Source organism: Eretmochelys imbricata, chromosome 10 (genome assembly GCF_965152235.1).
Source record: "Eretmochelys imbricata isolate rEreImb1 chromosome 10, rEreImb1.hap1, whole genome shotgun sequence".
Taxonomy (NCBI): domain Eukaryota; kingdom Metazoa; phylum Chordata; order Testudines; family Cheloniidae; genus Eretmochelys; species Eretmochelys imbricata.
This window is the reverse complement of record NC_135581.1, coordinates 83,150,358-83,175,409: the sequence shown is the minus strand read 5'-3', so window position 1 is coordinate 83,175,409 and position 25,052 is coordinate 83,150,358. Positions and strand designations below refer to the sequence as shown.

The following is a 25,052-nucleotide window of genomic DNA, read 5'->3' as shown; positions in this document are numbered from 1 at the left end:
CATCTGGTATGATAAAGTCTTAATGATTGTCTAGCTAATTATGGGATTTTTATTTAGAGCTGTGTCAGAGTGTTTACGATATTACAGAATATTTTCTCCTCCTCTTGTTTGTAATAATTCCTTAGAAATTTAACTAAAATTCATGTCCTTACCAGTTTCTACCCCTCTTCTGCACAAACATTTTGTTGTTGTTGAGCTGCTGGCATTGTTGTTTAAAAAAACATAGTAACAATATGGAAACATTGTGGGGGAAGGGGTTGTACTTGTTTTCATGGATGGAGGTCAGATATACACAGTTACATGGACTATATATAGGAAAAAACTGCATGGCACAAATTTTAGCCTATGATCATTAATGTCTCTATTTCCTTGTTAAGAGAATGTAAGGTTTTCATTAAAAAACAAAATAACTTCTTTAATGAAGATTAACTAGCTAACTTAACCAGATCATGTTTAATTTTTCTGTTTGCTCTTGCAAGTTATTGGATATCATTATTAATCTATTTTAAAATATCTGTTTACTTTTTTCATTCTTACCAGTTTTGAAGCTTGTAGTTGATCATTTTTGTCTTAAAAATATAGATTACTCATTCTGAGAATCACTTTAAAAAGTGCAGTTTCTTGAGTTCCATAGCTCTTCATTTGATTTATTTTTCCTTTAGAAGAATTTGTTTCATGCTGTATATCAGATAAAATAAAAGCTATATGCTTTTTCCAAATTAGCCACTTGACGACATTTTGAAACACTTATAATTACAAATAATTTGGGTTTTCTCAACCGAGATTGGCTAATAGTTAAAGTCTGACAGCTGGCTTGAAAAATTTGGTATACATTTTCAAAAATGCTCTGGTCAGTGTTTGAGTAGCAGCCATGTTAGTCTGTATCCGCAAAAAGAAAAGGAGTAATTGTGGCACCTTAGAGACGAACACATTTATTTGAGCATACGCTTTCGTGAGCTACATGCATCCGATGAAGTGAGCTGTAGCTCATGAAAGCGTATGCTCAAATAAATTTGTTCGTCTCTGAGGTGCCACAAGTACTCCTTTTCTTTTTTCTGGTCCATGTTGTGGCTTTTAAGTCATGGCTCGAGCTGAAGGGGTGCAGTGCTGCAGAAACCCCATAAGGAATCCTGATTTAGTCAGCTGATGTTCCCTCTCAGGGGTTCCAGGTAGTGCACAGTGCAGGGACACTTCCACCACCCTTTCAATAGGTGTACCTGCCTCTTCACTCAGTGGGAGTGGAGCCACAGAATTTAGGCACCTAGTGCCCCTAGTGGGCTAGCCAGGAGCAGAGCTTGCATTTCCCCTTGGGATTGTTCCTGGTCCCTTTACAAGGGCACATCGAGGTCAGGCTCCTTGTGTCATTATCTCTTTCCCTGCTCTTGTACACCAGATTAGACAATCAAGCCTTGTGTTCGTTACCTGTTATGATTGTAACTTACTCTCTACACCCTACTACTTTGAAAACATGAGGCACTGCTAGTACATTGAGACAATACTTTATTGTGCAAGTAAGAGACAGTCTAGTCTAGTATTCTTATAAGTTTTCATCTTCATTCTGCCACTGACTCAGTGTGGCCTGGGGCAACTGAGGAAATCTCTCTGTCTCAGTTATGGAAAGTAATGGCAAAAATGACCATTAATCATAGCTATTTCTTTTCAAAAACTACATGGTGGACCAGAAAATGCCGGAGTTGGGGGTGGGACGGGACAGGGCGGGGCAAGACTTTGTGTGCATGCACATGCAAGGGGATGTAGGCAGTGAAGGAGGGTAGGCAGAAAGTGGGGTGTGAGTATGCAGGACAATGAAGGGATGCAGGTGGGAAGGGTACACATGTTTGTGTGTTCAAGGGAATTTACAGTGCAGGGGAGAGAGGGAAACTTGGGTTGTATGAAGGAGAATGTAGAAGAAAGTAGGGAGGGAGCATTTGGCATCTGTGCACAGGGATATGTAGGGAGTGACAAGAGAAAGGGCAGGTTTGTAGGATGGGGAAAGTGGGATATACTCTCCTGTTGCTTTACTATGCTCTGGTGAAACAAAGCAGCTGTAAATGCAATTTAACTGGCTAGTATGCTCTTGCTGCAGAGTGCCATAAAGGAGTCTCAGCACACCAGTGAACTGACCATAAAAGTTATTTTTTTTTTTTAAGTTTGATACTTCATATCTTCAAACAATTGGAAATAACACATGATAACATTCTCTTTGGGTTATAAATTTTAAATTAAAAACAAACTGGGAAATTCTTAGCCCTGGTCTACACTGGGGGAGGGGAATCGATCTAAGTTACACAACTTCAGCTACATGAATAACGTAGCTGAAGTCGACGTACTTAAATCGACTTACCGCGGTGAGTCGACTGCTGCCGCTTCCCTGTCAACTCTGCCTGCGCCTCTCATGGCGCTGGAGTCCAGGAGTCAATGGAGAGCGCTCAGGGGTTGATTTATCACATCTAGACTAGACGCGATAAATTGATCCCTGCTGGATCAATTGCTGCCTGCCGATCCGAGGGTAGTGAAGATATACCATTAGAGAAAGGTATGTTAATATGGAGGTAAGGGTGAAAATACATATCAGTAAGGCTACGATTTTGTCATGGATATTTTTAGTAAAAGTCATGGACAGATCAAAAAGTCATGGATATCATGACCTATCCCTGACTTTTACTAAAAACATCCCTGACAAAATGGGAAGGGAGGAGAATCCAGCATCATGACAGCGGGTTTGGAGGGGGGGTGTTAAAATCTAATGTACATTTAAAAATCAGTTTAATCTAACCTGGGACCAGCAATACTAGAATGCTGTAATCCTATAGGCAACTGTTTGATCATGGTGTATGTGTAAAATGTCTAGTCAGGTGCCTGATGAATCCGCTTTTGGTTAACCAGCCGAATTTGGGAGCGACCCAGCTTGTTACAAATTTCACAGATTCATGTGTTCTTTGAGTGCTTGCTCATGTCCATTCCATATTAGGTGTGTGTGCTTGCCACATGCACCAGTGCTGGAAGTTTTCCCCTCAGTAGGATCCGTAGGGGACCAGCTCTGGCGTCCTCTGGAGTGACGTCCGCATGGCGCGGTATAAGGGGCACCGCTGGCTCCCCCCACCCTCAGTTCCTTCTTGCTGCAGTGATGGTGCTGGAACATCTGCTGCTTCGGCTAGCATTGTTTCGTTCTCTGTCCTTGCAAACCTTGAAAACCTGTAATATAGTTGTATATAATTAGTAGTTGAATTAGTTAGCCTTAGCAGTAGTTCTCAAACTCTTAGTCCCGAACGGGACTCAGCTGGGGAACGGGGCGTGCCCCGGTCGCCAGACTTTAAGTCCTGCAATTGTTGCAAACAGTTTATGCCCGTCAGCGATCCTCATAGTAGGTGCTTCGGTGAGGGGCACGTAAGCGACAAGTGTTGTCTTTGTAAGTCCTTCAAACCCAGCACAAAAAAGGAGCAGGACAATCTCTTGAAGGCCCTCCTGATGGAGTCAGCATTCACTCCGGCACTGGAGCAACAATCTGACTTGGCACCGAGCATTGCAGCATCGGTGCACAGTGCTTCGCCGTCGACATCCATGAGTCGCCACCAGTGCCCCTCTGTGGCTCCGGCCAAGATGACAGGAAGGGGAAGATCCCCTACCTCCTGCAAGGGAAAAGAGAGGGCTGGGGGTGAGCCAAGACCCACACTGGGCAGCTCAATGCCCCCTTCGGGAAGTCAGGCCCCAGCTCAAGACAAGCAGTGTAGTCCATCCCATGTTTTGCCTGTGACTCCAGATAGTGGTACAGGCCTCTGTCAGCTCCAGGTGCCATCGATGCCTGAGGCTCTGCAGGCAGCTCAGGAGATTGTGACGCTTCCGGTGCTGCCCACACCGGCTCCAGCGGTACCCAGGTCTTGGGGTAAGCCCACCTTGGGATCTCCGCATATGTCCCTGCCCCAGCGGTACCGTTCCCCATTGCGTGGGACGTCCTGCCACCACTTGCCTGCCCGAATCCATAATGCCTCAGATAGGCAGGCTCTGCGGAGCCCTCTTTGGTCCCTGGACCTTGGGCACTGACAGCAGGATCTGAGGCGTACCTCGACGGTAGCCTGGCACAGATCCACTGAGGCATGCTCCCCCCACCCCCCGGTAGGAGCACTGAGACCAACCCCTGCATTGCAGAGAGCTCGGTACACATCCTAGGACCAATTGAGGGATTGAAGTCACCGGATTGCCGTTGTCAGTCTCTGAGACGGGGATCGCCACATTTGGGGAGTTCCTCCCGGCAACTGGCACGTGATAGCTCCCGGTCCTGCTCGACGTCTCAGTACCAGTCGGATAGCATAAGGTGTAGATCGCCGGGTTTCCGACACCGATCAGCTGAACACCGTCAGTCCCCAAGGCCCTGACCAAGACGTTCGTCTCGCTCAGACAAGTCTGCCTCCAGACTCAGCGACGAGCACTGATCAGATAAGATCTGCCACTCCGCCAGATCCTGGTCGCTGGATAGTGACTGCTCTGGCTACAGTTCCGGCATCCAGCAGGGCTTCCTAACTGCAGGGCAACCTCCGATGCCTGCGTTATCACCTACATCATCAGCACCGAAACCTGTCCCATGGCCCCAAGCACAGTGGCCAGCATCATGGTAACCATGGAACCCCTGGGGGTTCACCCAGCCTTCCCAGGCTGCCCGCTCAGTGTCGGGAGCCTCAGACAGGCCAGTGGCCTCAACATCCTGACTTCCTCCAGTGCCCGGAACTTCGGGAGGAAGGACCCCACAGGTCCAGGAGGATGCAGGGGAGCAGCCTGCTGGACCACCAATGGACATGGATGCTCCTGTGGTACCAGCATCGTCCTTGTCTTTGCTGGACGAGGCTATCACAGAACCCCCTCACCCAGTTCCTCAAGATGACGCTAAGGCGCACCAGGAACTATTGAAGAGGGTCGCATGTCAGACTCTGTGTTTGATGTCCTCTGCTCCCAGCCTGCAATTGAGAGTGGCCAATCACCAGGCCCTCCTTGGCTGCTATGATTACAACATGTGGCAGGCCATGGCCAAGTTCAAGACTTTGCTCCCTGAAGGGTCCAGGAAGAAATTCCGGGCGATCCTCGAGAAGGACACAATAGCTGCCAGAGTGGCCCTCCAGGGGGCTTCAGACGCGACAGACTCTGCAGCCCGCACTATGGCCTCCACTATTTCCGTGCAGCGAGCTTCCTGGCTGCTCCTCTCGGGCTTGTCCACCGAGGCTCAGCAGTTGATGCAGGACCTTCCCTTCGACGGCCAGACCCTATTTGCAGAACAGATACCAAGCTGCATGGGTTAAAGGACTCCTGTACCACCCTGAAAACACTGGGGCAGTATGTCCCAGGCCCGGCACATAAGCGGTTCAAACTGCAGCAGCCTCAGGGACAAGGGAACCAACCTTGGCAGGACCCGCCTCACAAGAAGGCCAAGGGCTAAAAGTGCCACCCGAGCCACCCCATGCTCAGTCAGGCTCCACCTGGAATAAGCAAGGGGCCAAGTGACTGTTCTAAGGGTGCACCCAAGGGCGACCTACCAGACTATTCCTTGGATCCATCTCTGTTTTTTCCCAACTGCCTTTCCTTTTTCCTCCCTGCATGGACTGCAATAACCTCAGACTGTTGGGTCCTGAACACAGTGGCGCAGGGCTATACCCTCCAGTTTCTTTCTGCTCCCCACTTCTGCACCCCCTTCCCTGTCCCTCTTCAGGGACCCTTCTCACAAGACTCTCCCTGTGCAGGAGGTTCAAGGATTGCTGCATCTGGGGGCCGTGGAGGAAGTTCCTCTAGAGTACAGGAACAGGGGGTTTTATTCCCAACAGGTCCTCCTGGGAAGTAGGAAGCCCTAACTAGACTGACTTACCTGGCCAAGTGGACAAGATTTTCCCGCTGGGCATCCGAGCATGGCATCTCTCCCTTGTGCTCTTCCATAAGGCTGTCCTAGATTACCTGTTTCATTTGAGGAACTAGGACCTGGCACACTCTTCCCTTAGAGTACATCTCAAAGCCATCTCCACTTTTCACCTGCTTTTCACCTCCAAGGACAGACATTTGTTTTCCCATGACGTGACAGTCAGATTTTTGAGAGGGTTTGATATACTCTTCCCGCAGGTACAGACTCTTGTCCCACAGTGGGATCTTAACTTGGTCCTCTCTAGGCTCACTGGCCCGCCCTTTGAGCCGCTGGGTCCCTGCTCCTTTTCCCACCTGTCATGGAAGCTCACGTTCCTGGTGGCGGAGACATCGGTGAGACGAGTCTCTGAGATTAGAGCCTTGACCTGAGAACTGTCGTACATTGTCTTCTACAAAGACATGGCTCATCTGTGGCCCCACCCAGCTTTCCTGTCAAAGGTGGTGTCTACCTTCCATATGAACCAGGACTTCTTCCACCTGGTGTTCTGTCCCAAACCGCACAAGACCAGCGAAGAGAGGTGTCTTCATGCACTGGACGTCTGAAGGGCCTTGGCTTTTTACTTAGAACATACCAAGCCTTTCCGTAAATCAACTCAGCTCTTCATCACTATAGCGGATAGGATGAAGTGCTTTCCGGTGTCCTTGCGGAGGATTTCCAATTGGATCACCTTCTGCATAAGGACCTGTTATGACCATCCAGATTGGATGGGATTCTGTTTGGTCCTCCCAGCTTTCTACACTGATGTAAAAGGATGTCATATAATTTTTGCACATGTCGTGGTACTGCCATAAAGGGCGACCCCACTTTCTAAAGCTGTCTCGAATGTCGCTGTACAAAATGTTCTTGGGGATATGGTCTCCTTCCATTCTCCTGATATGACTGAGCCATTGCAACCTCCTCTTCTTGATAGTTGTTTCTAAGTGTATCTATCATGTGCGCTCCAGCACCTCTGTGTTTGGTATTTTGTCTTCCTGCTCTATTTTCTGGATCTTGCCCAGCCATCTCATGTGGAAGCTATTCAGTCTCCTAATGTGCCTAGCATATGTAGTCCATGTTTCTGAACATAAAGCAGGGATGACAGCATACAAGTCTCATAGATTTACATCTTCACCTTTGCCAATAGTTTGCTGTTATTCCATGCACGTTTCTGTAATAGCCCAAAATTCTTAGCTGCTTTTCTGATTGTTAGTTCAGTCTGATGGTCAAGATTTCTGCTGATCATAGAACCCAAGTAGCAAAAGCTGTCAACAACGCAGAGATTTACCCTCCTGAGTGATGTCAGGCATTGGTTCTTCCACCCTTTGGTACACGATCACAGTCTTCTTGAAACTAATTGTCAACCTGAAGCTCTTGCATGACACACAAAATCTACCCAAGAGATTTTGCAGGGAAGATTCACTGTGGGCAACCAAAGCTGCATCATTTGCAAATAGGAAATCTCTCAGAACCAGCTCTTCCCCCTTGGCTTTCACTCTAATTCTTGCTATGTTGAACAAGCCTCCATCTAGTGTGGTTCGAAGATAAATACTATCATTGCTGTCCTTAAATGCATCAGAGAGCAGGAATGCAAAGTAGAAGTTAAAAAACACAGCGGTTAGGACACACCCTGTTTCACCCTGTTGTTGATGTCAAAGTGTCACTTGATTCCTAGTCAGCAACGATGGCCCAGCGGTTAAGGTGATTAACCTAGATCTTGGGAGACCTGGGTTCAATTCCCTCCACAGACTGCCTTTGTGACAATGGGCAAGTCACTCAGTCTCTCTGACACTGTTCCCCATCCTGTGCTTTGGATGATTTTGTTAGCTATTTTTTAAAAAAGCCTCATCCACCTTCTTTTTGGGTTAGGTGATCTGTGATAGGTGACCGCTATCATGACGTGTATTAAGGTTCTTCAAGTATGTGTCCCTATGTGTTCTCCAACAGAGTGTGTGTGAGTGCCTGTGTGCACTCAGTTGGAGATTTTAGCAAGCAGTGTCTGAATACACAACTGCACACCACCCATCATCATGCTCCAGTATCAAGGTTATAAGGAGGTGCAAACCCACTACCACTCCAATTCCCGCTCCATAGTCCTTTGCTCAAGATGTATCTTAACAGTGTCCGCTGCTAGATTTACAGCTTCCTTGCTCTTGCTTAGTATTTTATTTTAATATGTTTTTTCATTGTTAATGTTTTAGCACACATTTATGCTTTTTTGAGGGAACGGTTCCCACATCTAATCCCTTTCCTTTGTCAGAACTTTCACTTTCAGCCGTTGCATCTTTTCTGTCCTTTTCCTGCCTGGGTTATTCCAAAGATCCCAGGCTTTAAAACCTGCTAGACCTGCCAAAGGTCTTTTCCCCTCAGTGACAGTGATTCCGTTGTCTCTGCTGTCAGGGAGAGTTCTGCGTCCTTTGGCCACGGTCTCTCTGACTGTGCCAGTGCCTTCAGCCTTGTTGAGTGAGGACCGTGGGTCAGCTTCAGAAGTGAACCATTCCAAGAGGAAGAGACCCCACTCCCTGGCGAGAAACTCCAAAAGAACAGAAAAGTCACCTTCAAGGCCAGGACTGAAGGAGAGCTTGCATCTAGGTCAGCGAGGCTCTTTATGCTGGCCCTGTGGACGTACAGCACCAGAAGGTGCCAGGGCTGACCAGATGCATACTGCTAAGGGAAAAATTTCCAGTGACTGTACTTGGGGCATGCGCATAGCTACAATGGAATGGACATGTGCAAGCATGTGAAGAAGAACTTGTCATGAACAAGTCCATGATTGGTTGAGCCCATCTGGAAAAGGTCTGAACCAATTGGTTCTTCAGGGACCACTCATGCATCTGTGAGGCATCTCTCCTGGGGCGATCTGCAACCACATTGTTTTCCCCTGCCAAATGTATTGCTACAGGGTAAATGTTGTGGCGGATGCACCAATCCTATTTCTTTATTGCCTCTGCACACAAAGAGTGAGCAACCTCGTTTGTTTATATAATACATTGCCGATTTATTGTCCGTTACTTCCTGCACAATCTTCCCTTGCAAGTGAAGAAGGAATGATCTGTGGGCCAGGTGAACAGCTCTTAATTCCAGTACATTGCTGTGCAGCGTTCTTTCTTGAGAAGACCAGTGTCCTTAAACCATTAAGTTGCTCAAGTGTGCTCCCTAATCCTTTGTTGATGCATCTAAAGTCACTGTCCAGCATGGTCCTGGAGGAGTGAATTGCACACCTTTGAGCATGTTGGTCCCGTTTGACCACCAGCGTAGAGAGGCTGTAATTTTCTGGGACATGGTGAGAGACAACTGAAGACAGTCCAAATTTGGACTGTAGATAGGGATGTCCAGTGTTGCAAAGGTATCATTGTCAGAAGGGCAAATGGAGTCATGTAGATAATGGCTGCTGTAAACCCCTTTGAGATCCAGGAGGAAGTTTATCATCAATGTGGGGCAATTTCGGATCTTCAGTAGGCATTGCTCCATTTTGAGAAATCTGTCTTCTGGAAGAAGGGCTCTCACTGCTGTTGAGTCCAATATGCGACCTATAAAGGGGATCTTTTGAATAGGACAAAAGACCGATTTGGAAAGCTGAGGAAAAATTCTAGACATGATAAGAGGTTGGTTATGGCTACAAACACTGTAGGAAGCTTTCTGTTCAAGTAAGACCAGGTCTTCAGTGGTCAAGAAATGGATGCTTCCATCAGAAGACCAAGATCCATTGCAATATGACTGTTGATGATATAGAACTTCCTATTAATCTGTGGAGTTCCCTGTTTGTTCCTTCTGAGTACTCAGGCCTTGCCTACACAGAAAATTTACACCAGTTTAGTGAAATCAGTGCAAACCCTGCGTGGACACTCTTATTTTGGTACAAGAGTGACTAATTTAAGTTTAGCTTAAATTTGTTCCTAATTGACTGAAGGGTATACAAAAATAAAGCTGATTTAAATCAAAATAAAATTGCACAGTCTTTTGCACCAGTTTAACTAATTGGTTTAAAATAACACCTTTACTTAAACTGGTGCAACTCTATATGCAAACAAGTTTGTAAAAAAGGTAAACAGAGGACAATATCCCCCCCCCAGCCCTTTGGTAGCCTTCCTGATCCTGGTGTCCAGGATCTCATCCCTGCTCAACAGTAGTAGAAATTTCCATTTGCCAATTGTAAAATCTAGTGTCACAAGGCTGGTGGTATATGACACTTTAAAATCCTGTCTAAGAATCCGTCGTCTTAATTAAATTTTTGATTTTCTGCCATGTTCAAGATGTAGCAGCTAAGATTATGCTGGGTAATACTGGTGGTTTGCAATTTGACAGTGAGATTTCTTTTTTGTGTGTTTTCCAAAATGAAGTACAAATTCAAGTAGGTAATTTTCATGACTCCTAATCTAGTGCTATAGATATTTCTTCAAGCCCAAACCCATATAATATAGGTTTCAGAGTAGCAGCCATGTTAGTCTGTATTCGCAAAAAGAAAAGGAGGACTTGTGGCACCTTAGAGACTAACAAATTTATTTGAGCATAAGTTTTCGTGAGCTACAGCTCACTTCATCGGATGCATTCAGTGGAAAATACAGTGGGGAGATTTATATACATAAAGAACATGAAACAATGGGTGTTACCATACACACTGTAACAAGAGAGTGATCACTTAAGGTGAGCTATTACCAGCAGGAGAATCGGGGGGGCGGGGGGGGACATTTTGTAGTGATAATCAAGGTGGGCCATTTCCAGCAGTTGACAAGAACGTCTGAGGAACAGTGGGGGGGAAGTAGGGGGGAATAAACATGGAGAAATAGTTTTACTTTGTGTGATGACCCATCCACTTCCAGTCTCTATTCAAGCCTAAGTTAATTGTATCCAGTTTGCAAATTAATTCCAATTCAGCAGTCTCTCGTTGGAGTCTGTTTTTGAAGTCTTTTTGTTGTAATATTGCGACTTTTAGGTCTGTAATTGAGAGACCAAAGAGATTGAAGTGTTCTCCGACTGGTTTTTGAACGTTATAATTCTTGACGTCTGATTTGTGTTCATTTATTCTTTTACGTAGAGACTGTCCAGTTTGACCAATGTATATGGTGGAGGGGTATTGCTGGCACATGATGGCATATATCACATTGGTAGATGTGCAAGTGAACGAGCCTCTGATATTGTGGCTGATGTGATTAGGCCCTATGATGGTGTCCCCTGAATAGATATGTGGGCACAGTTGGCAACGGGCTTTGTTGCAAGGATAGGTTCCTGGGTTAGTGGTTCTGTTGTGTGGTGTGTGGTTGCTGGTGAGTATTTGCTTTGGGTTGGGGGGCTGTCTGTAAGCAAGGACTGGCCTGTCTCCCAAGATCTGTGAGAGTGATGGGTTGTTCTTCAGGATAGGTTGTAGATCCTTGATGATGCGTTGGAGAGGTTTTAGTTGGGGGCTGAAGGTGATGGCTAGTGGCGTTCTGTTATTTTCTTTGTTGGGCCTGTCCTGTAGTAGGTGACTTCTGGGTACTCTTCTGGCTCTGTCAGTCTGTTTCTTCACTTCAGCAAGTGGGTATTGTAGTTGTAAGAATGCTTGATAGACATCCTGTAGGTATTTGTCTCTGTCTGAGGGGTTGGAGCAAATGCGGTTGTATCGTAGAGCTTGGCTGTAGACAATGGATTGTGTCGTGTGGTCTGGATGAAAGCTGGAGGCATGTAGGTAGGAATAGCGGTCAGTAGGTTTCCTGTATAGGGTGGTGTTTATGTGACCATCACTTATTAGCACCATAGTGTCCAGGAAGTGGATCTCTTGTGTGGACTGGTCCAGGCTGAGGTTGATGGTGGGATGGAAATTGTTGAAATCATGGTGGAATTCCTCAAGGGCTTCTTTTCCATGGGTCCAGATGATGATGATGTCATCAATGTAGCACAAGTATAGAGTAAGGGCATTAGGGGACGAGAGCTGAGGAAGCATTGTTCTAAGTCAGCCATAAAAATGTTGGCATACTGTGGGGCCATGCGGGTACCCATAGCAGTGCGCTGATTTGAAGGTATACATTGTCCCTAATGTGAAATAGTTATGGGTGAGGACAAAGTCACAAAGTTCAGTCACCAGGTTTGCCGTGATATTATTGGGGATACTGTTCCTGACGGCTTGTAGTCCATCTTTGTGTGGAATGTTGGTGTAGAGGACTTCTACATCCATAGTGGCCAGGATGGCGTTTTCAGGAAGATCACCGATGGATTGTAGTTTCCTCAGGAAGTCAGTGGTGTCTCGAAGATAGCTGGGAGTGCTGGTAGCATAGGGCTTTAGGAGGGAGTCTACATAGCCAGACAATCCTGCTGTCAGGGTGCCAATGCCTGAAATGATGGGGCATCCAGGATTTCCAGGTTTATGGATCTTGGGTAGCAGATAGAATACCGCAGGTCGGGGTTCCAGGGGTGTGTCTGTGTGGATTTGTTCTTGTGCTTTTTCAGGGAGTTTCTTGAGCAAAAGGTGTCGTTTCTTTTGGTAACCCTCAGTGGGATCAGAGGGTAATGGCTTGTAGAAAGCTTATGCTCAAATAAATTTGTTAGTCTCTAAGGTGCCACAAGTACTCCTTTTCCATATAATATAGACACGCATACACATTTTTACTGAGTTACTAGGTATGCTTGTGTTTTTGTCAGCCTGGGGCATTTGAATTGGTGGAACTTCTTTATTGGCTTCTGATACCTGTGTATCAGATGTGTAATTCTTAATGGAAGAAGGTCATTGAGAAGGCTGACTAACTAGATGTTGACATTCATCGTCTTGTAACGTGTGGCTGCTGACTGACAGAACCTGAAGCAGATTGATCAGAGTTGCAAAATACAATTTTTAGTTAAGAAATTATTACCTGGTTCCTGTATTTTTAAAATGATTTCTGACTGCATCAAGTTTTCCAGTAAGTCAGTTAAAGATTACTTTACCATTTTACCTTTTCACTCATAGAAGAGTTGACTGATATTGCAAGTTAGTTGAAATATTTTGAATGCTCAAATATTACTGTATGAGTAATCTATCATTTCTGTTCAGTGTATTCATAATGACCATTTTTCTTTAATAATCTGTACAGACTGTCTATAGCTTCAACTGTCCCTACAGTAAAGCCACTTTGAATCTTTCTGTATTATTTATTTAAATCCATCTCTTATTTCTATAGGTTTATGTGCGGTTAAGGCCGTTCTTCAGAGAATTCCTGGAACGTATGTCTCAGATTTATGAGGTAATAATACTTAGATATCTCCCTGAAATTTTTTTTATATTATATTTACTCATTTATATATGATGCTAAATAATGATGCAACATTTTCCTCCTCTAATTTATAGATCATTCTTTTTACTGCTTCTAAGAAGGTGTACGCAGACAAGTTACTGAACATACTAGATCCTAAAAAGCAACTGGTCAGGTAAACTTGATTAAAAACTTGTGTAAATATCTAATGTTAGGCTAACTGATTTCTTAATTATAATTTTGTGAAAAATAAATGGATCATTACACATTAACTACTTCGTCGTAGTGTGCCTCACTAAATTGACCTAGTGTGTATGCATGAAGGGGGAAAATGAGAGGTGGAAAGGTAATTGAATTATTGTACAAGCGATACTAGTGACATAAATCCTAGCCATTTTTGTACTCCAGTCTGACGCTTAAAGCGTATGTATCCCTTGATCCATCATAACATATTTGAGATTTACTCATTACATCCAATGAAGTGAGCTGTAGCTCACAAAAGCTTATGCTCAAATAAATTTGTTGGTCTCTAAGGTGCCACAAGTACTCCTGTTCTTTTTGTGAATACAGACTAAAATGGCTGCTACTCTGAAACCACTCATTACAAATGTAATTCTTCTAGCACCTCTTTCTCTGCTACATCATCAATATTTGACTCATTTTTAAGTGTATATCAAGAAAACAAATTGTTTTTGTCAGAAAATAGTTCATTATTTGATGACTTTTTAAAATGACTTTTTATAGGACAATTCATAAAACTAATTTTAAATCTGTTATCTGCAGGATCAAAATATTTGCATCTTTCATTCAAGCATGAAATGATTTGTTGATGATTCTGGTAACAGTTATTTAGCCTTATTCATTTCCTAGTCTCTTTACCTGAAGCCTGGGCTATGATATAGGGGAGTGTCTTGTATTGCTCAAGAACAATTCCTCAAGATTTTTAAGGAAATGTTGGAGAGATTTGCATAGTGATCCTCATCGGAAGGATGACAGACTTTTTGGATGGGAAAGTTGAAGCAGAAAAAAAGGGGAAATCCTCAGGGATCCATCCGAAATGTGATATCCTTATTAAAGGGAATAAATAATTTCCGCCTTCTCTGATTAGGGAATGCAAGATACTATGCCCAAGAGCTCATTTGTAAACTTCTCATTTGCATCATGTTAGCTCAGAAAACAGTGTGAAATCCCAGCCCCATTGAAGTATATGGAAAAACTCCCATTGACTTCAGTGAGATCAGGATTTCTCCTGTTGTTTTTAAAGTATGGGACACCAATCATAATTTACTTTAAGGCTTTAAAGATATATTATCAACTTGTTTTAATTCAAATATTTTATACTTTCTAAAACTTCAGTATTCTACTAGCATTTCACCTAATTGATATTTTTATGTAAATACTAAGCACTCTGGGGTAGGGACTGTCTTTTTATTACCTGTATGTACAGCACAGCAGAGCCCTTGTCGATGATTGGGACACTTACATGCTATAGTCATACAAATAATAATAAAGTTTTACAGTGTATAGATTCTGCACCCAAGCTAAAGCTATATTTAGGCCTGGCAGAATTTGATGTTTATTTTTTTCATAATTTTGAGAGATATCTGTTTATTTTTAGGCATTTTTTTCTTTAATTTTTGTTGATTTAAGTTTTCATGGTTGCAGGAGATTATGGGAAAGTCAGATAATAGGGTTCTCAAACAGTAATTTAATGATCGCTATTAAGATTCAAAAAGTTAAAGCTTTATAACTGTTAAAACACTAACTGTCAACATCCCATGTCAAAATATATAAAATAAATACCCTCAAATCAAGCTCTAATAAGTTCTCAAGCAGCATTTTTCTTACTTTGCCTATCTACATTTTTTGATTATTAACAATATAAATTTTTGTTGTCGGTTTGTGTGTGTGTGGTGAAATCAACATTTACAGACATTTACTAATCCTGCCAACCCTAGCCATATGCTAGCCTAGCTCTAGGAATTATGTTAGGGAAGTTGTATGGCCAGTGTTGTACAGAAAGTCAGACTAAGTGATAACAATGGGCCATTCTGGCCTTGGAATCTATGAGCTTATATTTAAGGACTATAAATACAGAAGTACTTTTTATCTATTTATGGAATCTAAACTGTGTGAGTTTCAGTTAAATAGATCTTCAGTATTGGTGTGTGGAATCTGGACATATTTCTTGTACCTTTTTAAAAGGCATTTATTCACAGATTCACTACTGTTATATTCATCATGCCAGTGTCCTCCTTAACATGCAGTAATAATATTCTTTTTGGACTCTTTTTAGGAAACCTAAACAAATGTTTTTAGATGCATTTTATCTCATTTAGTCAGCATTATAAATTTGTTTTTGATGAAAGTCTTTAAATAGAATCAAATATGAATAACATAAAAAGTAATTGTAAGTATTAAAGGAATCTATCCCATCAATATGTGGGAGGTTACATCGCTATCTCATTCTTAATGGGAGTAACCTATGTAATACTTCACAAGTCTCTGAAAAAGTCTTTTACAGCTCTAATTTTTATGACTCAGAATGCAATTTTAAACTTATTGGGACAGGATAGATATAATGGAATGGGCTGGTGCATCTGAACTAAATTCTAAGAATTTGCACTGGATCGACACTTGTGATTCATATGCCACTGAAAAGCTGACATCAAGGCTTGATTAGTTTTGACTTTAGCCTAAAGGTAAACTTCTCAGGCACTCCACACTTATGACTCAGAATTTACATATCAAATTGTTTGTCACTGAGCCATCAGCTTATTTTCTTCCATAGTAACAGTGGGAGCTCCACCCCTTTGTGAAATTAAACATTTCAGATACAGCTTTTTTTTAAAATTTTCGTTTAATCAGGTTTCCTAAGTTGTTGAACAGCCTTAGAGAGATTGTCATAATAAGAAAATTTAAAGCTTAGAAAGATGCACTTAGATTGTAATATGATTTTAATGTAACCTATATTTGAAAGTCAGTTTATTCTATAGTTGATAAGGTGATGAAGCTTCAGTTGTATTTTTAATCTACTTTAAACAACCTGACTCCTTGAGCACTATCCGAACATTTCTAATTATTATACAGCCTCTCTCTGTTGAATTAAATGGGAGCAGGGTAATTGGGGGGAAAAAAGCAGTTGATGGAATGTTTTGGCCTTGAGGCTTTTCTTAAGTTGTTGTAACTGAAATAGGTTAATTGCCAACACAGGTAACATTCAACAGAAAACATTCCTTCTAATATTGTCTATTCTGGCATGTACAGGGATCGGGAGGCTCTATTCTCTACTGGTTAGAGCAAAGGACTGGAAGCCAGGATTCCACTGAGGGGGCTAACCCCTGACATACTATGTGACCTTGGGAAGTCACTTGAGCTCCTTGTATGCCTCTGTCAGCTCATCTGGAAAACTGGTTAAAAAGCAGGACCTCACTGACAGCCAGATGCTGCATCTTTACTGTCATGGGCAAATGAATTACAAAAGAAAGTACAGAATTTTATCAATCCCTCTCTTTGGTTTTAAACATTATATGTTTAGAGAAACACACAAGTTCCATGTTAAGGCATGGCAATACTTGAATATAAGGTCTACCTATTTGCTAAGAATTTTGATGATGAAAGAATAGCCCAAAAGAGAGCCTGTTTATAAAAGGGCAGGTTCTTAAGAAGAGCTAAGCACATCAAGAAAGAAAAGTTAAGATTTTAACTTCCATAACAGTTGGCAGCATTTAATTTTCCTTTTCTCTGTGCAACATATTTTTTAAGTTACTAAATTAATTAATTTTCCTTTAACCCATAGGCATCGACTTTTCCGTGAGCATTGTGTTTGTGTACAAGGAAATTATATAAAAGATTTAAATATCCTTGGTAGAGATCTTTCAAAAACGATCATAATTGATAATTCACCACAAGCCTTTGCCTATCAGGTAAGCATTTTTGTGATAGTCACACTTTTTAGAATTTGTAAAAACCTTCTCTGAAAATGAAAACAAAAACTTTTAATTTAACTAGGTAAATTCAGAAAATGGTAGGTGTAAAAAAAAAAAAAAAAAAGTACCTCACTCATTTGTAATAAGTTCATCTCAAAATATGTAGGGTACTTTTTTAATAGGAACATTTTCGCATTTTAGGTGTTCCTTGAGCATTTCAAAAATAGTTTAATTTTAAAAAATAAAATAATGTAAGTGAAAAGAATTTCTGTGTGGCAAACGTTCTTCAGAATACTTTAAATTGGTTAGTCTCTAAGGTGCCACAAGTACTCCTTTTCTTTTTGCGAATACAGACTAACACGGCTGTTACTCTGAAACATTTCCTTTGTATTTTGATTATTTTTAATTCTTTAACACTTTTACTCAATCAATTACCTCTTCTAGAAATTCAGAAAATTCCAGTCTGTTAGGACTACTCTGACTTGGGCCGTGTTCACAAAATACACCCTTTCAGAACTAGTAGAAGAATTATGAGCAAATAAATTGCTGGTTGAGGTGAAGTGTATACAACTATCAGACTCCTGTATACTAGAGGTGTTCAAGATACATTCCATGATCCAGATTTAGTCCAAATATATGCGCGCGCGCGCGCGCTCTCTCTCTCTCTCTCTCTCTCAAATCCAGTCTCCATAATTGTATAGACATGAGGGAAATGGAGAGATTAATCTCCAGAGTCCCTCTACATTAGAGAATAGAACTAGTGTTGAAAACAGTAGTCTGCCACAGGGGTGTCTCAACCATTTTCAGTACCTGTTCAAAAGCTAGTGATACAGTTTTGTTGTCTATAAATTCTGCACTAGTTCAGGGAAATCCACGGCTCACAACTGACGTCAGCACGATTCAATTTCATATTGTAAGCTGGGCTTCTGAACCAAGATCATGATCCAGAACACACTGAAGTTAATTGAAGGAAAGGACTTTTTCTGATGTCAATGAGTACAATACAGGTCCTGATTTTGCTCCCGAGACGTTTCCTGGATTTGGCGGGCAACGAAGATCATGTTGGTTGTCCCACGGGATGGTCTAAAACCGCACTGAGATTCCAGCAATATTTCCTCAGCAAGGGGAAATAATCGGTTTAAGACGATACGGGCAGAATTTTCCCTGCTGTAGATAGCAAGGCAATGCCTCCATAGTTTCCACACTTTTGACTTATCTCCTTTCTTAATGATTGTAACAATGTTAGCGTTTCTTAAGTTGTCTGGAATCTTCTTCTTATACCAGATATGAAGAAAAAGTTTGTGGAGCTTCCTTACCAGTTCTTCACCTCCAAACTTGTAGACTTCAGCTGGTATGCCATCAGGCCCTGCTGCCTTGTTGTTCTTAGTTTGCATAATGTCTCGCGTTACTTCTTCGAGGGTGAGGGGGGTCAGCAAGAGATTCTTTTTCATGTTGTTGAGGTATAGATTCGATACTGGCATCAGGGACAGTTGACTGACTGTTCAGGAGAAACTCAAAATGCTCCTTCCATCTGGCTTTGCTGTCCTTACAATACGTTGACCCATCTTGGGCTCGGAGTGGTGTGGATCCATGGGAGCATGAACTGTAAATGGCCCTTACTGCCTGAAAAAAAACCAAAACTACTCATGTCCTGTTTATCAGCATAAAGCTCAATCTCCTTGGCCTTTCTCGACACCACTTATTTCTGATGTCATGGATTTTCCTTTGGGCTTGAGCCTTGAGTTGCTTGTATGACGTTTTTTTCTGCTGGTGTGATGTGGTTTTGCCACATGCGATGAGCTTTACTTTTCTGGTTGAGCAGGCCCTGAAGCTATAGGGCTGTAGGGTTAGGTGCCACCACCTTATGTGCAGGTTCCAGTCATTCATGTCATGGAGTCAGCATAGAGGAGCATGATCTGTGATTAAGGAGAAGGGGCTGCCCAGCAGGTAATATCGAGGGAGTCCACAGCCCACTGAATCACTAATGCCTTCTTTTCAGTAACTGAGTGAGCCTTTTCTTGATGGAATAGCTTCCTGCTCAGATATAGGATCAGGTGTTTTTCCCCCCTCCAAGTTATGCAAGAGCACGGTGCCAAGGTCAACATCCGAGGTGCCTGCATGTAGTATGAATGAATGGGAAAAGTTGGGGCTGATGGGTTTCAGCCACGGGGCCCTGCGGCCCCCCGAAAGGGTTTGAGACCTCCAGCTGAGAACTGCTGCCCTAGCGGACTGATGGTTTTATTCGTAAACAGCTGGAAAATGGTTGCAACTCCCTGGAGTTCTGAATGCCTGAAGGGGTTGAGAAAGAAGTTTTCTCTTGCGAGGATGGGAATAAAGGGATCTGTCAGAAATCCTTCATCAGTTTATTAGTGCTCAGGTACTTCACTGGTCCCAGCCACTCTAATAAATTGTCTACCCATAATATCAGATAGGCATCGAATTTTGAGATGGAGTTACCTTTCCTGAAATTGATGCAAAATCGAATCGTCTGGTTTGGGAACCACAACTATGGGGTTCTTCCATTCGCTTTTTGACTCCCTGATTATCCCAACCTCCTTGATCATGACTTCTCAGACTGTGTCCCACCACCTCCATAGTAAGGGCCTGGGGTTCTTCCTGACACATTAGCCCAAGGTGGTTTCTAGGTAGTGTTGGATTAACTGTGTTCTCCCTGGGCAGAAGTAAAATACAGTAGCAAAGTCATTGGTCAATTGGAAGAGTTGCCTCCTCTTTACAGCGGTAAGTGCCTAATCTGCAAGAGTTGGTGTCGGGTTTTGGCCACTGGGTGTTTGGAGTCCTAGTTCAGGCTCCGTAGGGAAGGGAGTGAACAGCAGGTTTTCCTTGTGTCTTCTAAGGTTTGAGAAGATTCACATGATAAATTTTGGTTTCCTTCCTTCTGCCTGTCATTTTTATCTCATCATCCACTGGCCCTTCCTGTTTAATAAATTCAAATGGACCCTGCCACTGGGCATTAACTTTGACTCGGCCAAAGGAAGCAGTAAAAAGACCTGGTCACCCGGGTAAAAGACCCATAGTCATGCCCCTCCATTATAATTTTGCACCTGCACTTATTCAGCCTTTCTTAAATGTCCTCTGGTGAACACCCCTACGTCCCCGTGTCATTCCCTTCGTTGTATGATGTACTGAATCACACTTAAAGCACCTACGTCTTGTTCCTCCCAGCCCTCTCAGAGCAAGTCCAAAATTCCCTGTGGCTGGTGGTCATAAAATAACTTGAAGGGAGAGAACCCCGTAAAGGTCTGCAGGACCTCCCTTACGGTAAAAAGGAACGGTTAGACTAGCCAGTCCTAGTGCTTGGGGTCATAACTAACAAAGCTTTTCAACATCCCCTGTGGAGTTTTATTAAATTGCTCCAGTAGGCTTATTAGCGCTCAGGTGGTACGCTGGTTGCGGGTGGCACACAGAGGTTTTCAGGGACTTGCGCTTCAGAAAGGCACGTACCTTGTGCATCATCTGGGAGGTGAAATTAGTTCCTTTATCTGTTAGTGTTTCTTGGGGAAATCCCATGCATGAGGAGCTTCAAGAGCTCAGGGGTTATAGCCGTAGTTTTCACTGAGCGAAGGGGAACAGCCTCTGGGTACCTGGTTGCTTAGTCAACAGTTACTAATATGTACTGGTGTTTGGATGCAGTTATTTCCAGGGTCCTCTCTGCCTTTTGCATGGTAATATCCTTATAAATTGTCCGTTAACAGTCAACATGGGCAGTGGGTTTCCTCAGAAATACTCAAACGGTCTAAAACGGTGAAATTAAAAATGTATTTACTCTGTATGTCAGAATTAATGCTGTTAGGTTTTGAAGGAATTTTATATGTTCTAAACAATTACCAAAATACAAATTTTGTCAGTTTTATATGTCATTAATTTCAGTGAGCAGCTGTTAAACTCAACTTCATTTGTGTATGTAAACTGGGGTCAGCATTGGTTTTACAAAAGTCTGCAGTATCTGCCCGTATTTGAACACTTTCTGAACATTTCTATGTATTTCAGTCCAGCAGAGGTTTTAGTGCTATTTAGGTCAGCATTGATGTAGAGTATCACTAGTGTTCCTTTTTAACAGTTTTGTGCAAAGGAGGGAAATTTTTTACAAGTGGATTTTAAAACAACTTCTAGAACAAAAAATATGCATTGTTAAGTTCTGTTGGCACAAAATATATTTTATATAAAATGCACTATGTCATCAGTGGTCTTTTCTGGGGATATTCAGCATAAAAGTTAACATATCTGTGATTTAATTTTAGCTTTCAAATGGAATTCCTATAGAGAGCTGGTTCATGGATAAAAATGACAATGAACTGCTAAAATTAATTCCTTTTCTGGAGAAACTTGTAGAGCTGGTGAGTAATGTATTCATCTTTTTTCATATACACTCTAGGTAAAATTTCAAAATTGTCTAAGTGATTTAGGAGCCTACATCACTTGGAAACTTCTGAAAATGTTTTACTTAGGAACTTTCCAAAACTGTCTTGTCTGGACAATAATCCAAAATATGTATAGGGAGTACTTATTTTATTAGTAAAAAGCAGAATGTATTGGATTGAGTACATGGCTAGAAGATTAGTTCCAGCTCTGACACTACCTGTGGGACCTTCAGTTAAGTGATTTGGCTACCTGCACTTCTGTTTCCTCACTTGTAAAACTGAGATTCTACTTATCTCACTGGGTTTTTGTGAATGTTAATTAGTTAATGTTGTAAAGCTCTTTGAAAATATAAATCACTGTAAATGGTGTTGTATTATTATGTATACTAACATAATTTAAAAACATAACTCTTAAAATCTTCTATTATTTTAAAAACTGTAATTTTATTTTTTTCTGCAGAATGAAGATGTCCGACCTCACATCAGAGACAGATTTCGCTTGCATGACTTGCTACCCCCAGATTAAAAACCAAGCCTTTTATCAAATTACTGAAGGGGGAGAAAATGCAGGACCCTTTTGGACTAAAACAAAAACATTGCCATTACTGTTGAAATTTTGCATTTTTGTACCCCGTCTTGCTTTTCTTATCTTTGGTGCCCAACAGTAATCAAGGGTTACAGAAAGAGACTTTCTATATCTCAGATTGAATACATACAGTACAATACAGTAGGTAGGCGAGAACAGAAAAGTCTTTAGAACTAGTGCAACTCCAATGAAATTTTTTTATGTACAGGACATCTGCAGTTTATAAAGAATTCTGTTTCTGCCACCAGCAGTTTGACCTGTAGAAACACAGGATTTTATGATATAACAGAGATTGAAAATGGACTCTTATTTTCTCTCTGTTCGGTGCTCTAAGTGGGTTTGTAGCCACTTTTCTGTTACTTTAAGATTCTCATTTCAACAGGAATGGCCAGTAAAAGTTGTTTTATTTTTCCTGTTAAGGTTTATAACCTTTTTACATTTTTGACCTGTATTAGCTTAGAATTTCATTATGCATTCCTTTTAGTTGAGGCGCTTCATAGTTTTTCTGGAAATAGCCAAATTTTATTAGTTTTTTATTATACAATTGAATGGCCGTTTTCCTGCTTTGTCTGCCTGCATACTGTATATTTGTTTAAAAATATTCTCTAGTTTTAGTCCATGTAAGTTTCATTTAGAAATACCTGCATTTATATTTTGTTTCTGTAATATTCTACTGTAGTTGAAATCTTTTCAAAAATCAAGAGACTGGCTAGATAAGAATATAAGAATTACTAATATTCAGAATATTTAAACCATTGTGATGGCATGTACTCTGGACAGACAATATCTTGCAGTGGCACGCTCAATTGATGGACAAGGAATACCTCAGATTATACTGTGCATACAAATCTTTAAGGAGAATTATTTGGTCACCTGTTGGGTTTGATGCAAATCAATTACTGCTGCCTTCGGATTCCTCCAAGAATGAAGTATTCTGCACAGTGGCTCAGTATTTTAAGATGTTTTGCATGGGCTGGTGGTACCTCCTGTTATGCTGTTTGTTTCAATCAGTTTTAAACTTTGTGTAACAGTGAAGGTACCTAATAGTAACTATGCATAATCCTGTGATACAGTACACTCCCATGCCACCAATGCAGTTAATATGCTATCATAGTGGTTTTCTATGCTATATGGAAATAGTCTTCAAGCCCTGGTTCTCTAATGCAGCTACCACAAGAGGTTGATATTTTTATAATGGTGTGTACTCTCCTTTTCAGGAGGCTTTTTATGGAAGGTATAATTTGTAAAAGTTAGGATGCTTTGCCTCTCGACTGCATTAACATGCCACAGGCTTGGACTGTTTTTGTGTAAAGGATGTCACAGAACGGCACTTTTTCTAAAGAGAAGTTTGATATTTTGTATGCTTGTTAAGAAAGTACAGTATTGGAAATTAAAGGTGGACAACTGATAATTGAGAAGTATGTCAATTAATTTTTTATGTATATTACCTGTTTACTTGTACAATTTTATTGTACAAATTACATGCAGCTTCATTTTCAAATGAGTCCTTAAAATAAGGAAAATCTTTTTAGGAAAACATTTAATTTTGTATTTTTGATTTTAAAAGGCATGAGTTATGTCAACTTTTTCCAGTGTATTAATGAAGATTTTAACTTTTCATCAGGTTGAGTGTTTTCTTACTATATTATCTGTTGTGTATGTAGCTAGCACATTGTGTCAATGAACTGTTAAAAAAAATTAGCATGTAGAGCAAGCCTGTTTTGTGGAAAATCCGTATTCATTAAAAAAAAAGTCATCATGGCAGATTTTCTGCAAAAAAAAGTGAAAAGCATTTGCAATTCAGAATACTGTTTTTTTTTTTTAATTTTTTTTGTATTTAAAGAAAGGTATTTTGCTTGCAGGAAAGAAATACTACAGATTCATTTTAATGAGAATCTTTTAAATGTATTTATCTTTAGGGCATCTGGGCATCTTTACGCTGTTTGTCTTATGTCTTTATTGAAATAAAATGTACATAACATTACCTTTATATATGCTTTTGCGCAGACGTGTGAACCCCAGAACTACCCCCACCCCTGCTGCTTTTATGCTAATATAATGGATACCCTTACTGATTTGAAAATGGTTGGTTTGTGTTTGAGTTGCTGCAAGATTCTCCCACAATTTTTAAATTATTATTATTTTTTAATCTCCCTCTCAAACGCAAATCTAAGACTTTTTAAAGTTAATTTAACAATGAACTCCTCTTCAGAATGGAACTTCTTCCAAATTACCATAAATAATATGCTATACCTTATTAGGATTTTTTTTATTCATTGCTAAATAAATCTAGCATAATGGAACTACCTTGAATAAGTTAATCATGGACATTCTCTGTGACTCAATAAAATGGTACAAGGTTTCCACCGATTAGAATCATTTTCCTAAGCATTTGCGTTCTAATTTACGCCATTTTGAGTAAAACTGTTAAAAAATTGGTCTTTTTGGTTAAGCCAAAGTACACATTTCATTTTATACATGTATCTGTGTCATGATTTCAGATCACTGAGGAAAATTAGAATGTGAGATATTGCAATCTGGTTTCTAGGAAATGTAGGGATAATTGGTGATTTGGTGCTACCTAGATGCACAACAAAAATAATCTGTATAGACTGCTCCATAATACATATTAAATACTTGAATGTTAACATGCTGCTAATCTGATTTTTATAATTATAATCCTGCTTTGCTGAGACAATGTCTTTTTTTAAAAAAATTAAGCTTATAAAAATGTCAAACACTTCTGATCTACATTATCTTTCCATCTTGTGTTCTTAGATGTAATCAGATTTTTTCCCCCGTTTTTCATTTTATTGGATTCTATGATGGGGTGGAATGACAAGAATTAAATACTACTCTGATCTTAGAATATCATACACAGCTAATTACAACCCATAATTATTGCTGATAACTGGGTGGGTTTTGGGTGTACAAGGTATTCAGGCTTTGGCCCTTTTTGAGTTACCTCACTAGTATGCAATTAATCTTGTAACTGTATCACTTACTCTGATTTTCTTGTTTTTAGAGAATTTATCAGAAGCATAGCATAACATCCTCTTTCTACAGTAAATTCTTGGTGAT

General features: G+C 41.2%; 1 protein-coding gene across 3 annotated transcripts in view; it reads left to right on the top strand.

Moving 5' to 3' along the window:
* Positions 1-24,724, top strand: part of CTDSPL2 (CTD small phosphatase like 2) — a 71,559-nt gene extending 46,835 nt beyond the window's left edge. For all 3 annotated transcript variants that reach the window (XM_077828694.1, XM_077828695.1, XM_077828696.1), the window contains 5 exons: positions 13,006-13,068; positions 13,173-13,252; positions 16,877-17,003; positions 21,266-21,361; positions 21,846-24,724. In XM_077828694.1, the coding sequence (XP_077684820.1) occupies positions 13,006-13,068; positions 13,173-13,252; positions 16,877-17,003; positions 21,266-21,361; positions 21,846-21,911 (432 nt within the window). In that variant the 3' untranslated portion in view covers positions 21,912-24,724. The remainder of the gene's footprint in view (positions 1-13,005; positions 13,069-13,172; positions 13,253-16,876; positions 17,004-21,265; positions 21,362-21,845) is intronic.
* Positions 24,725-25,052: the final 328 nt, after the last annotated feature.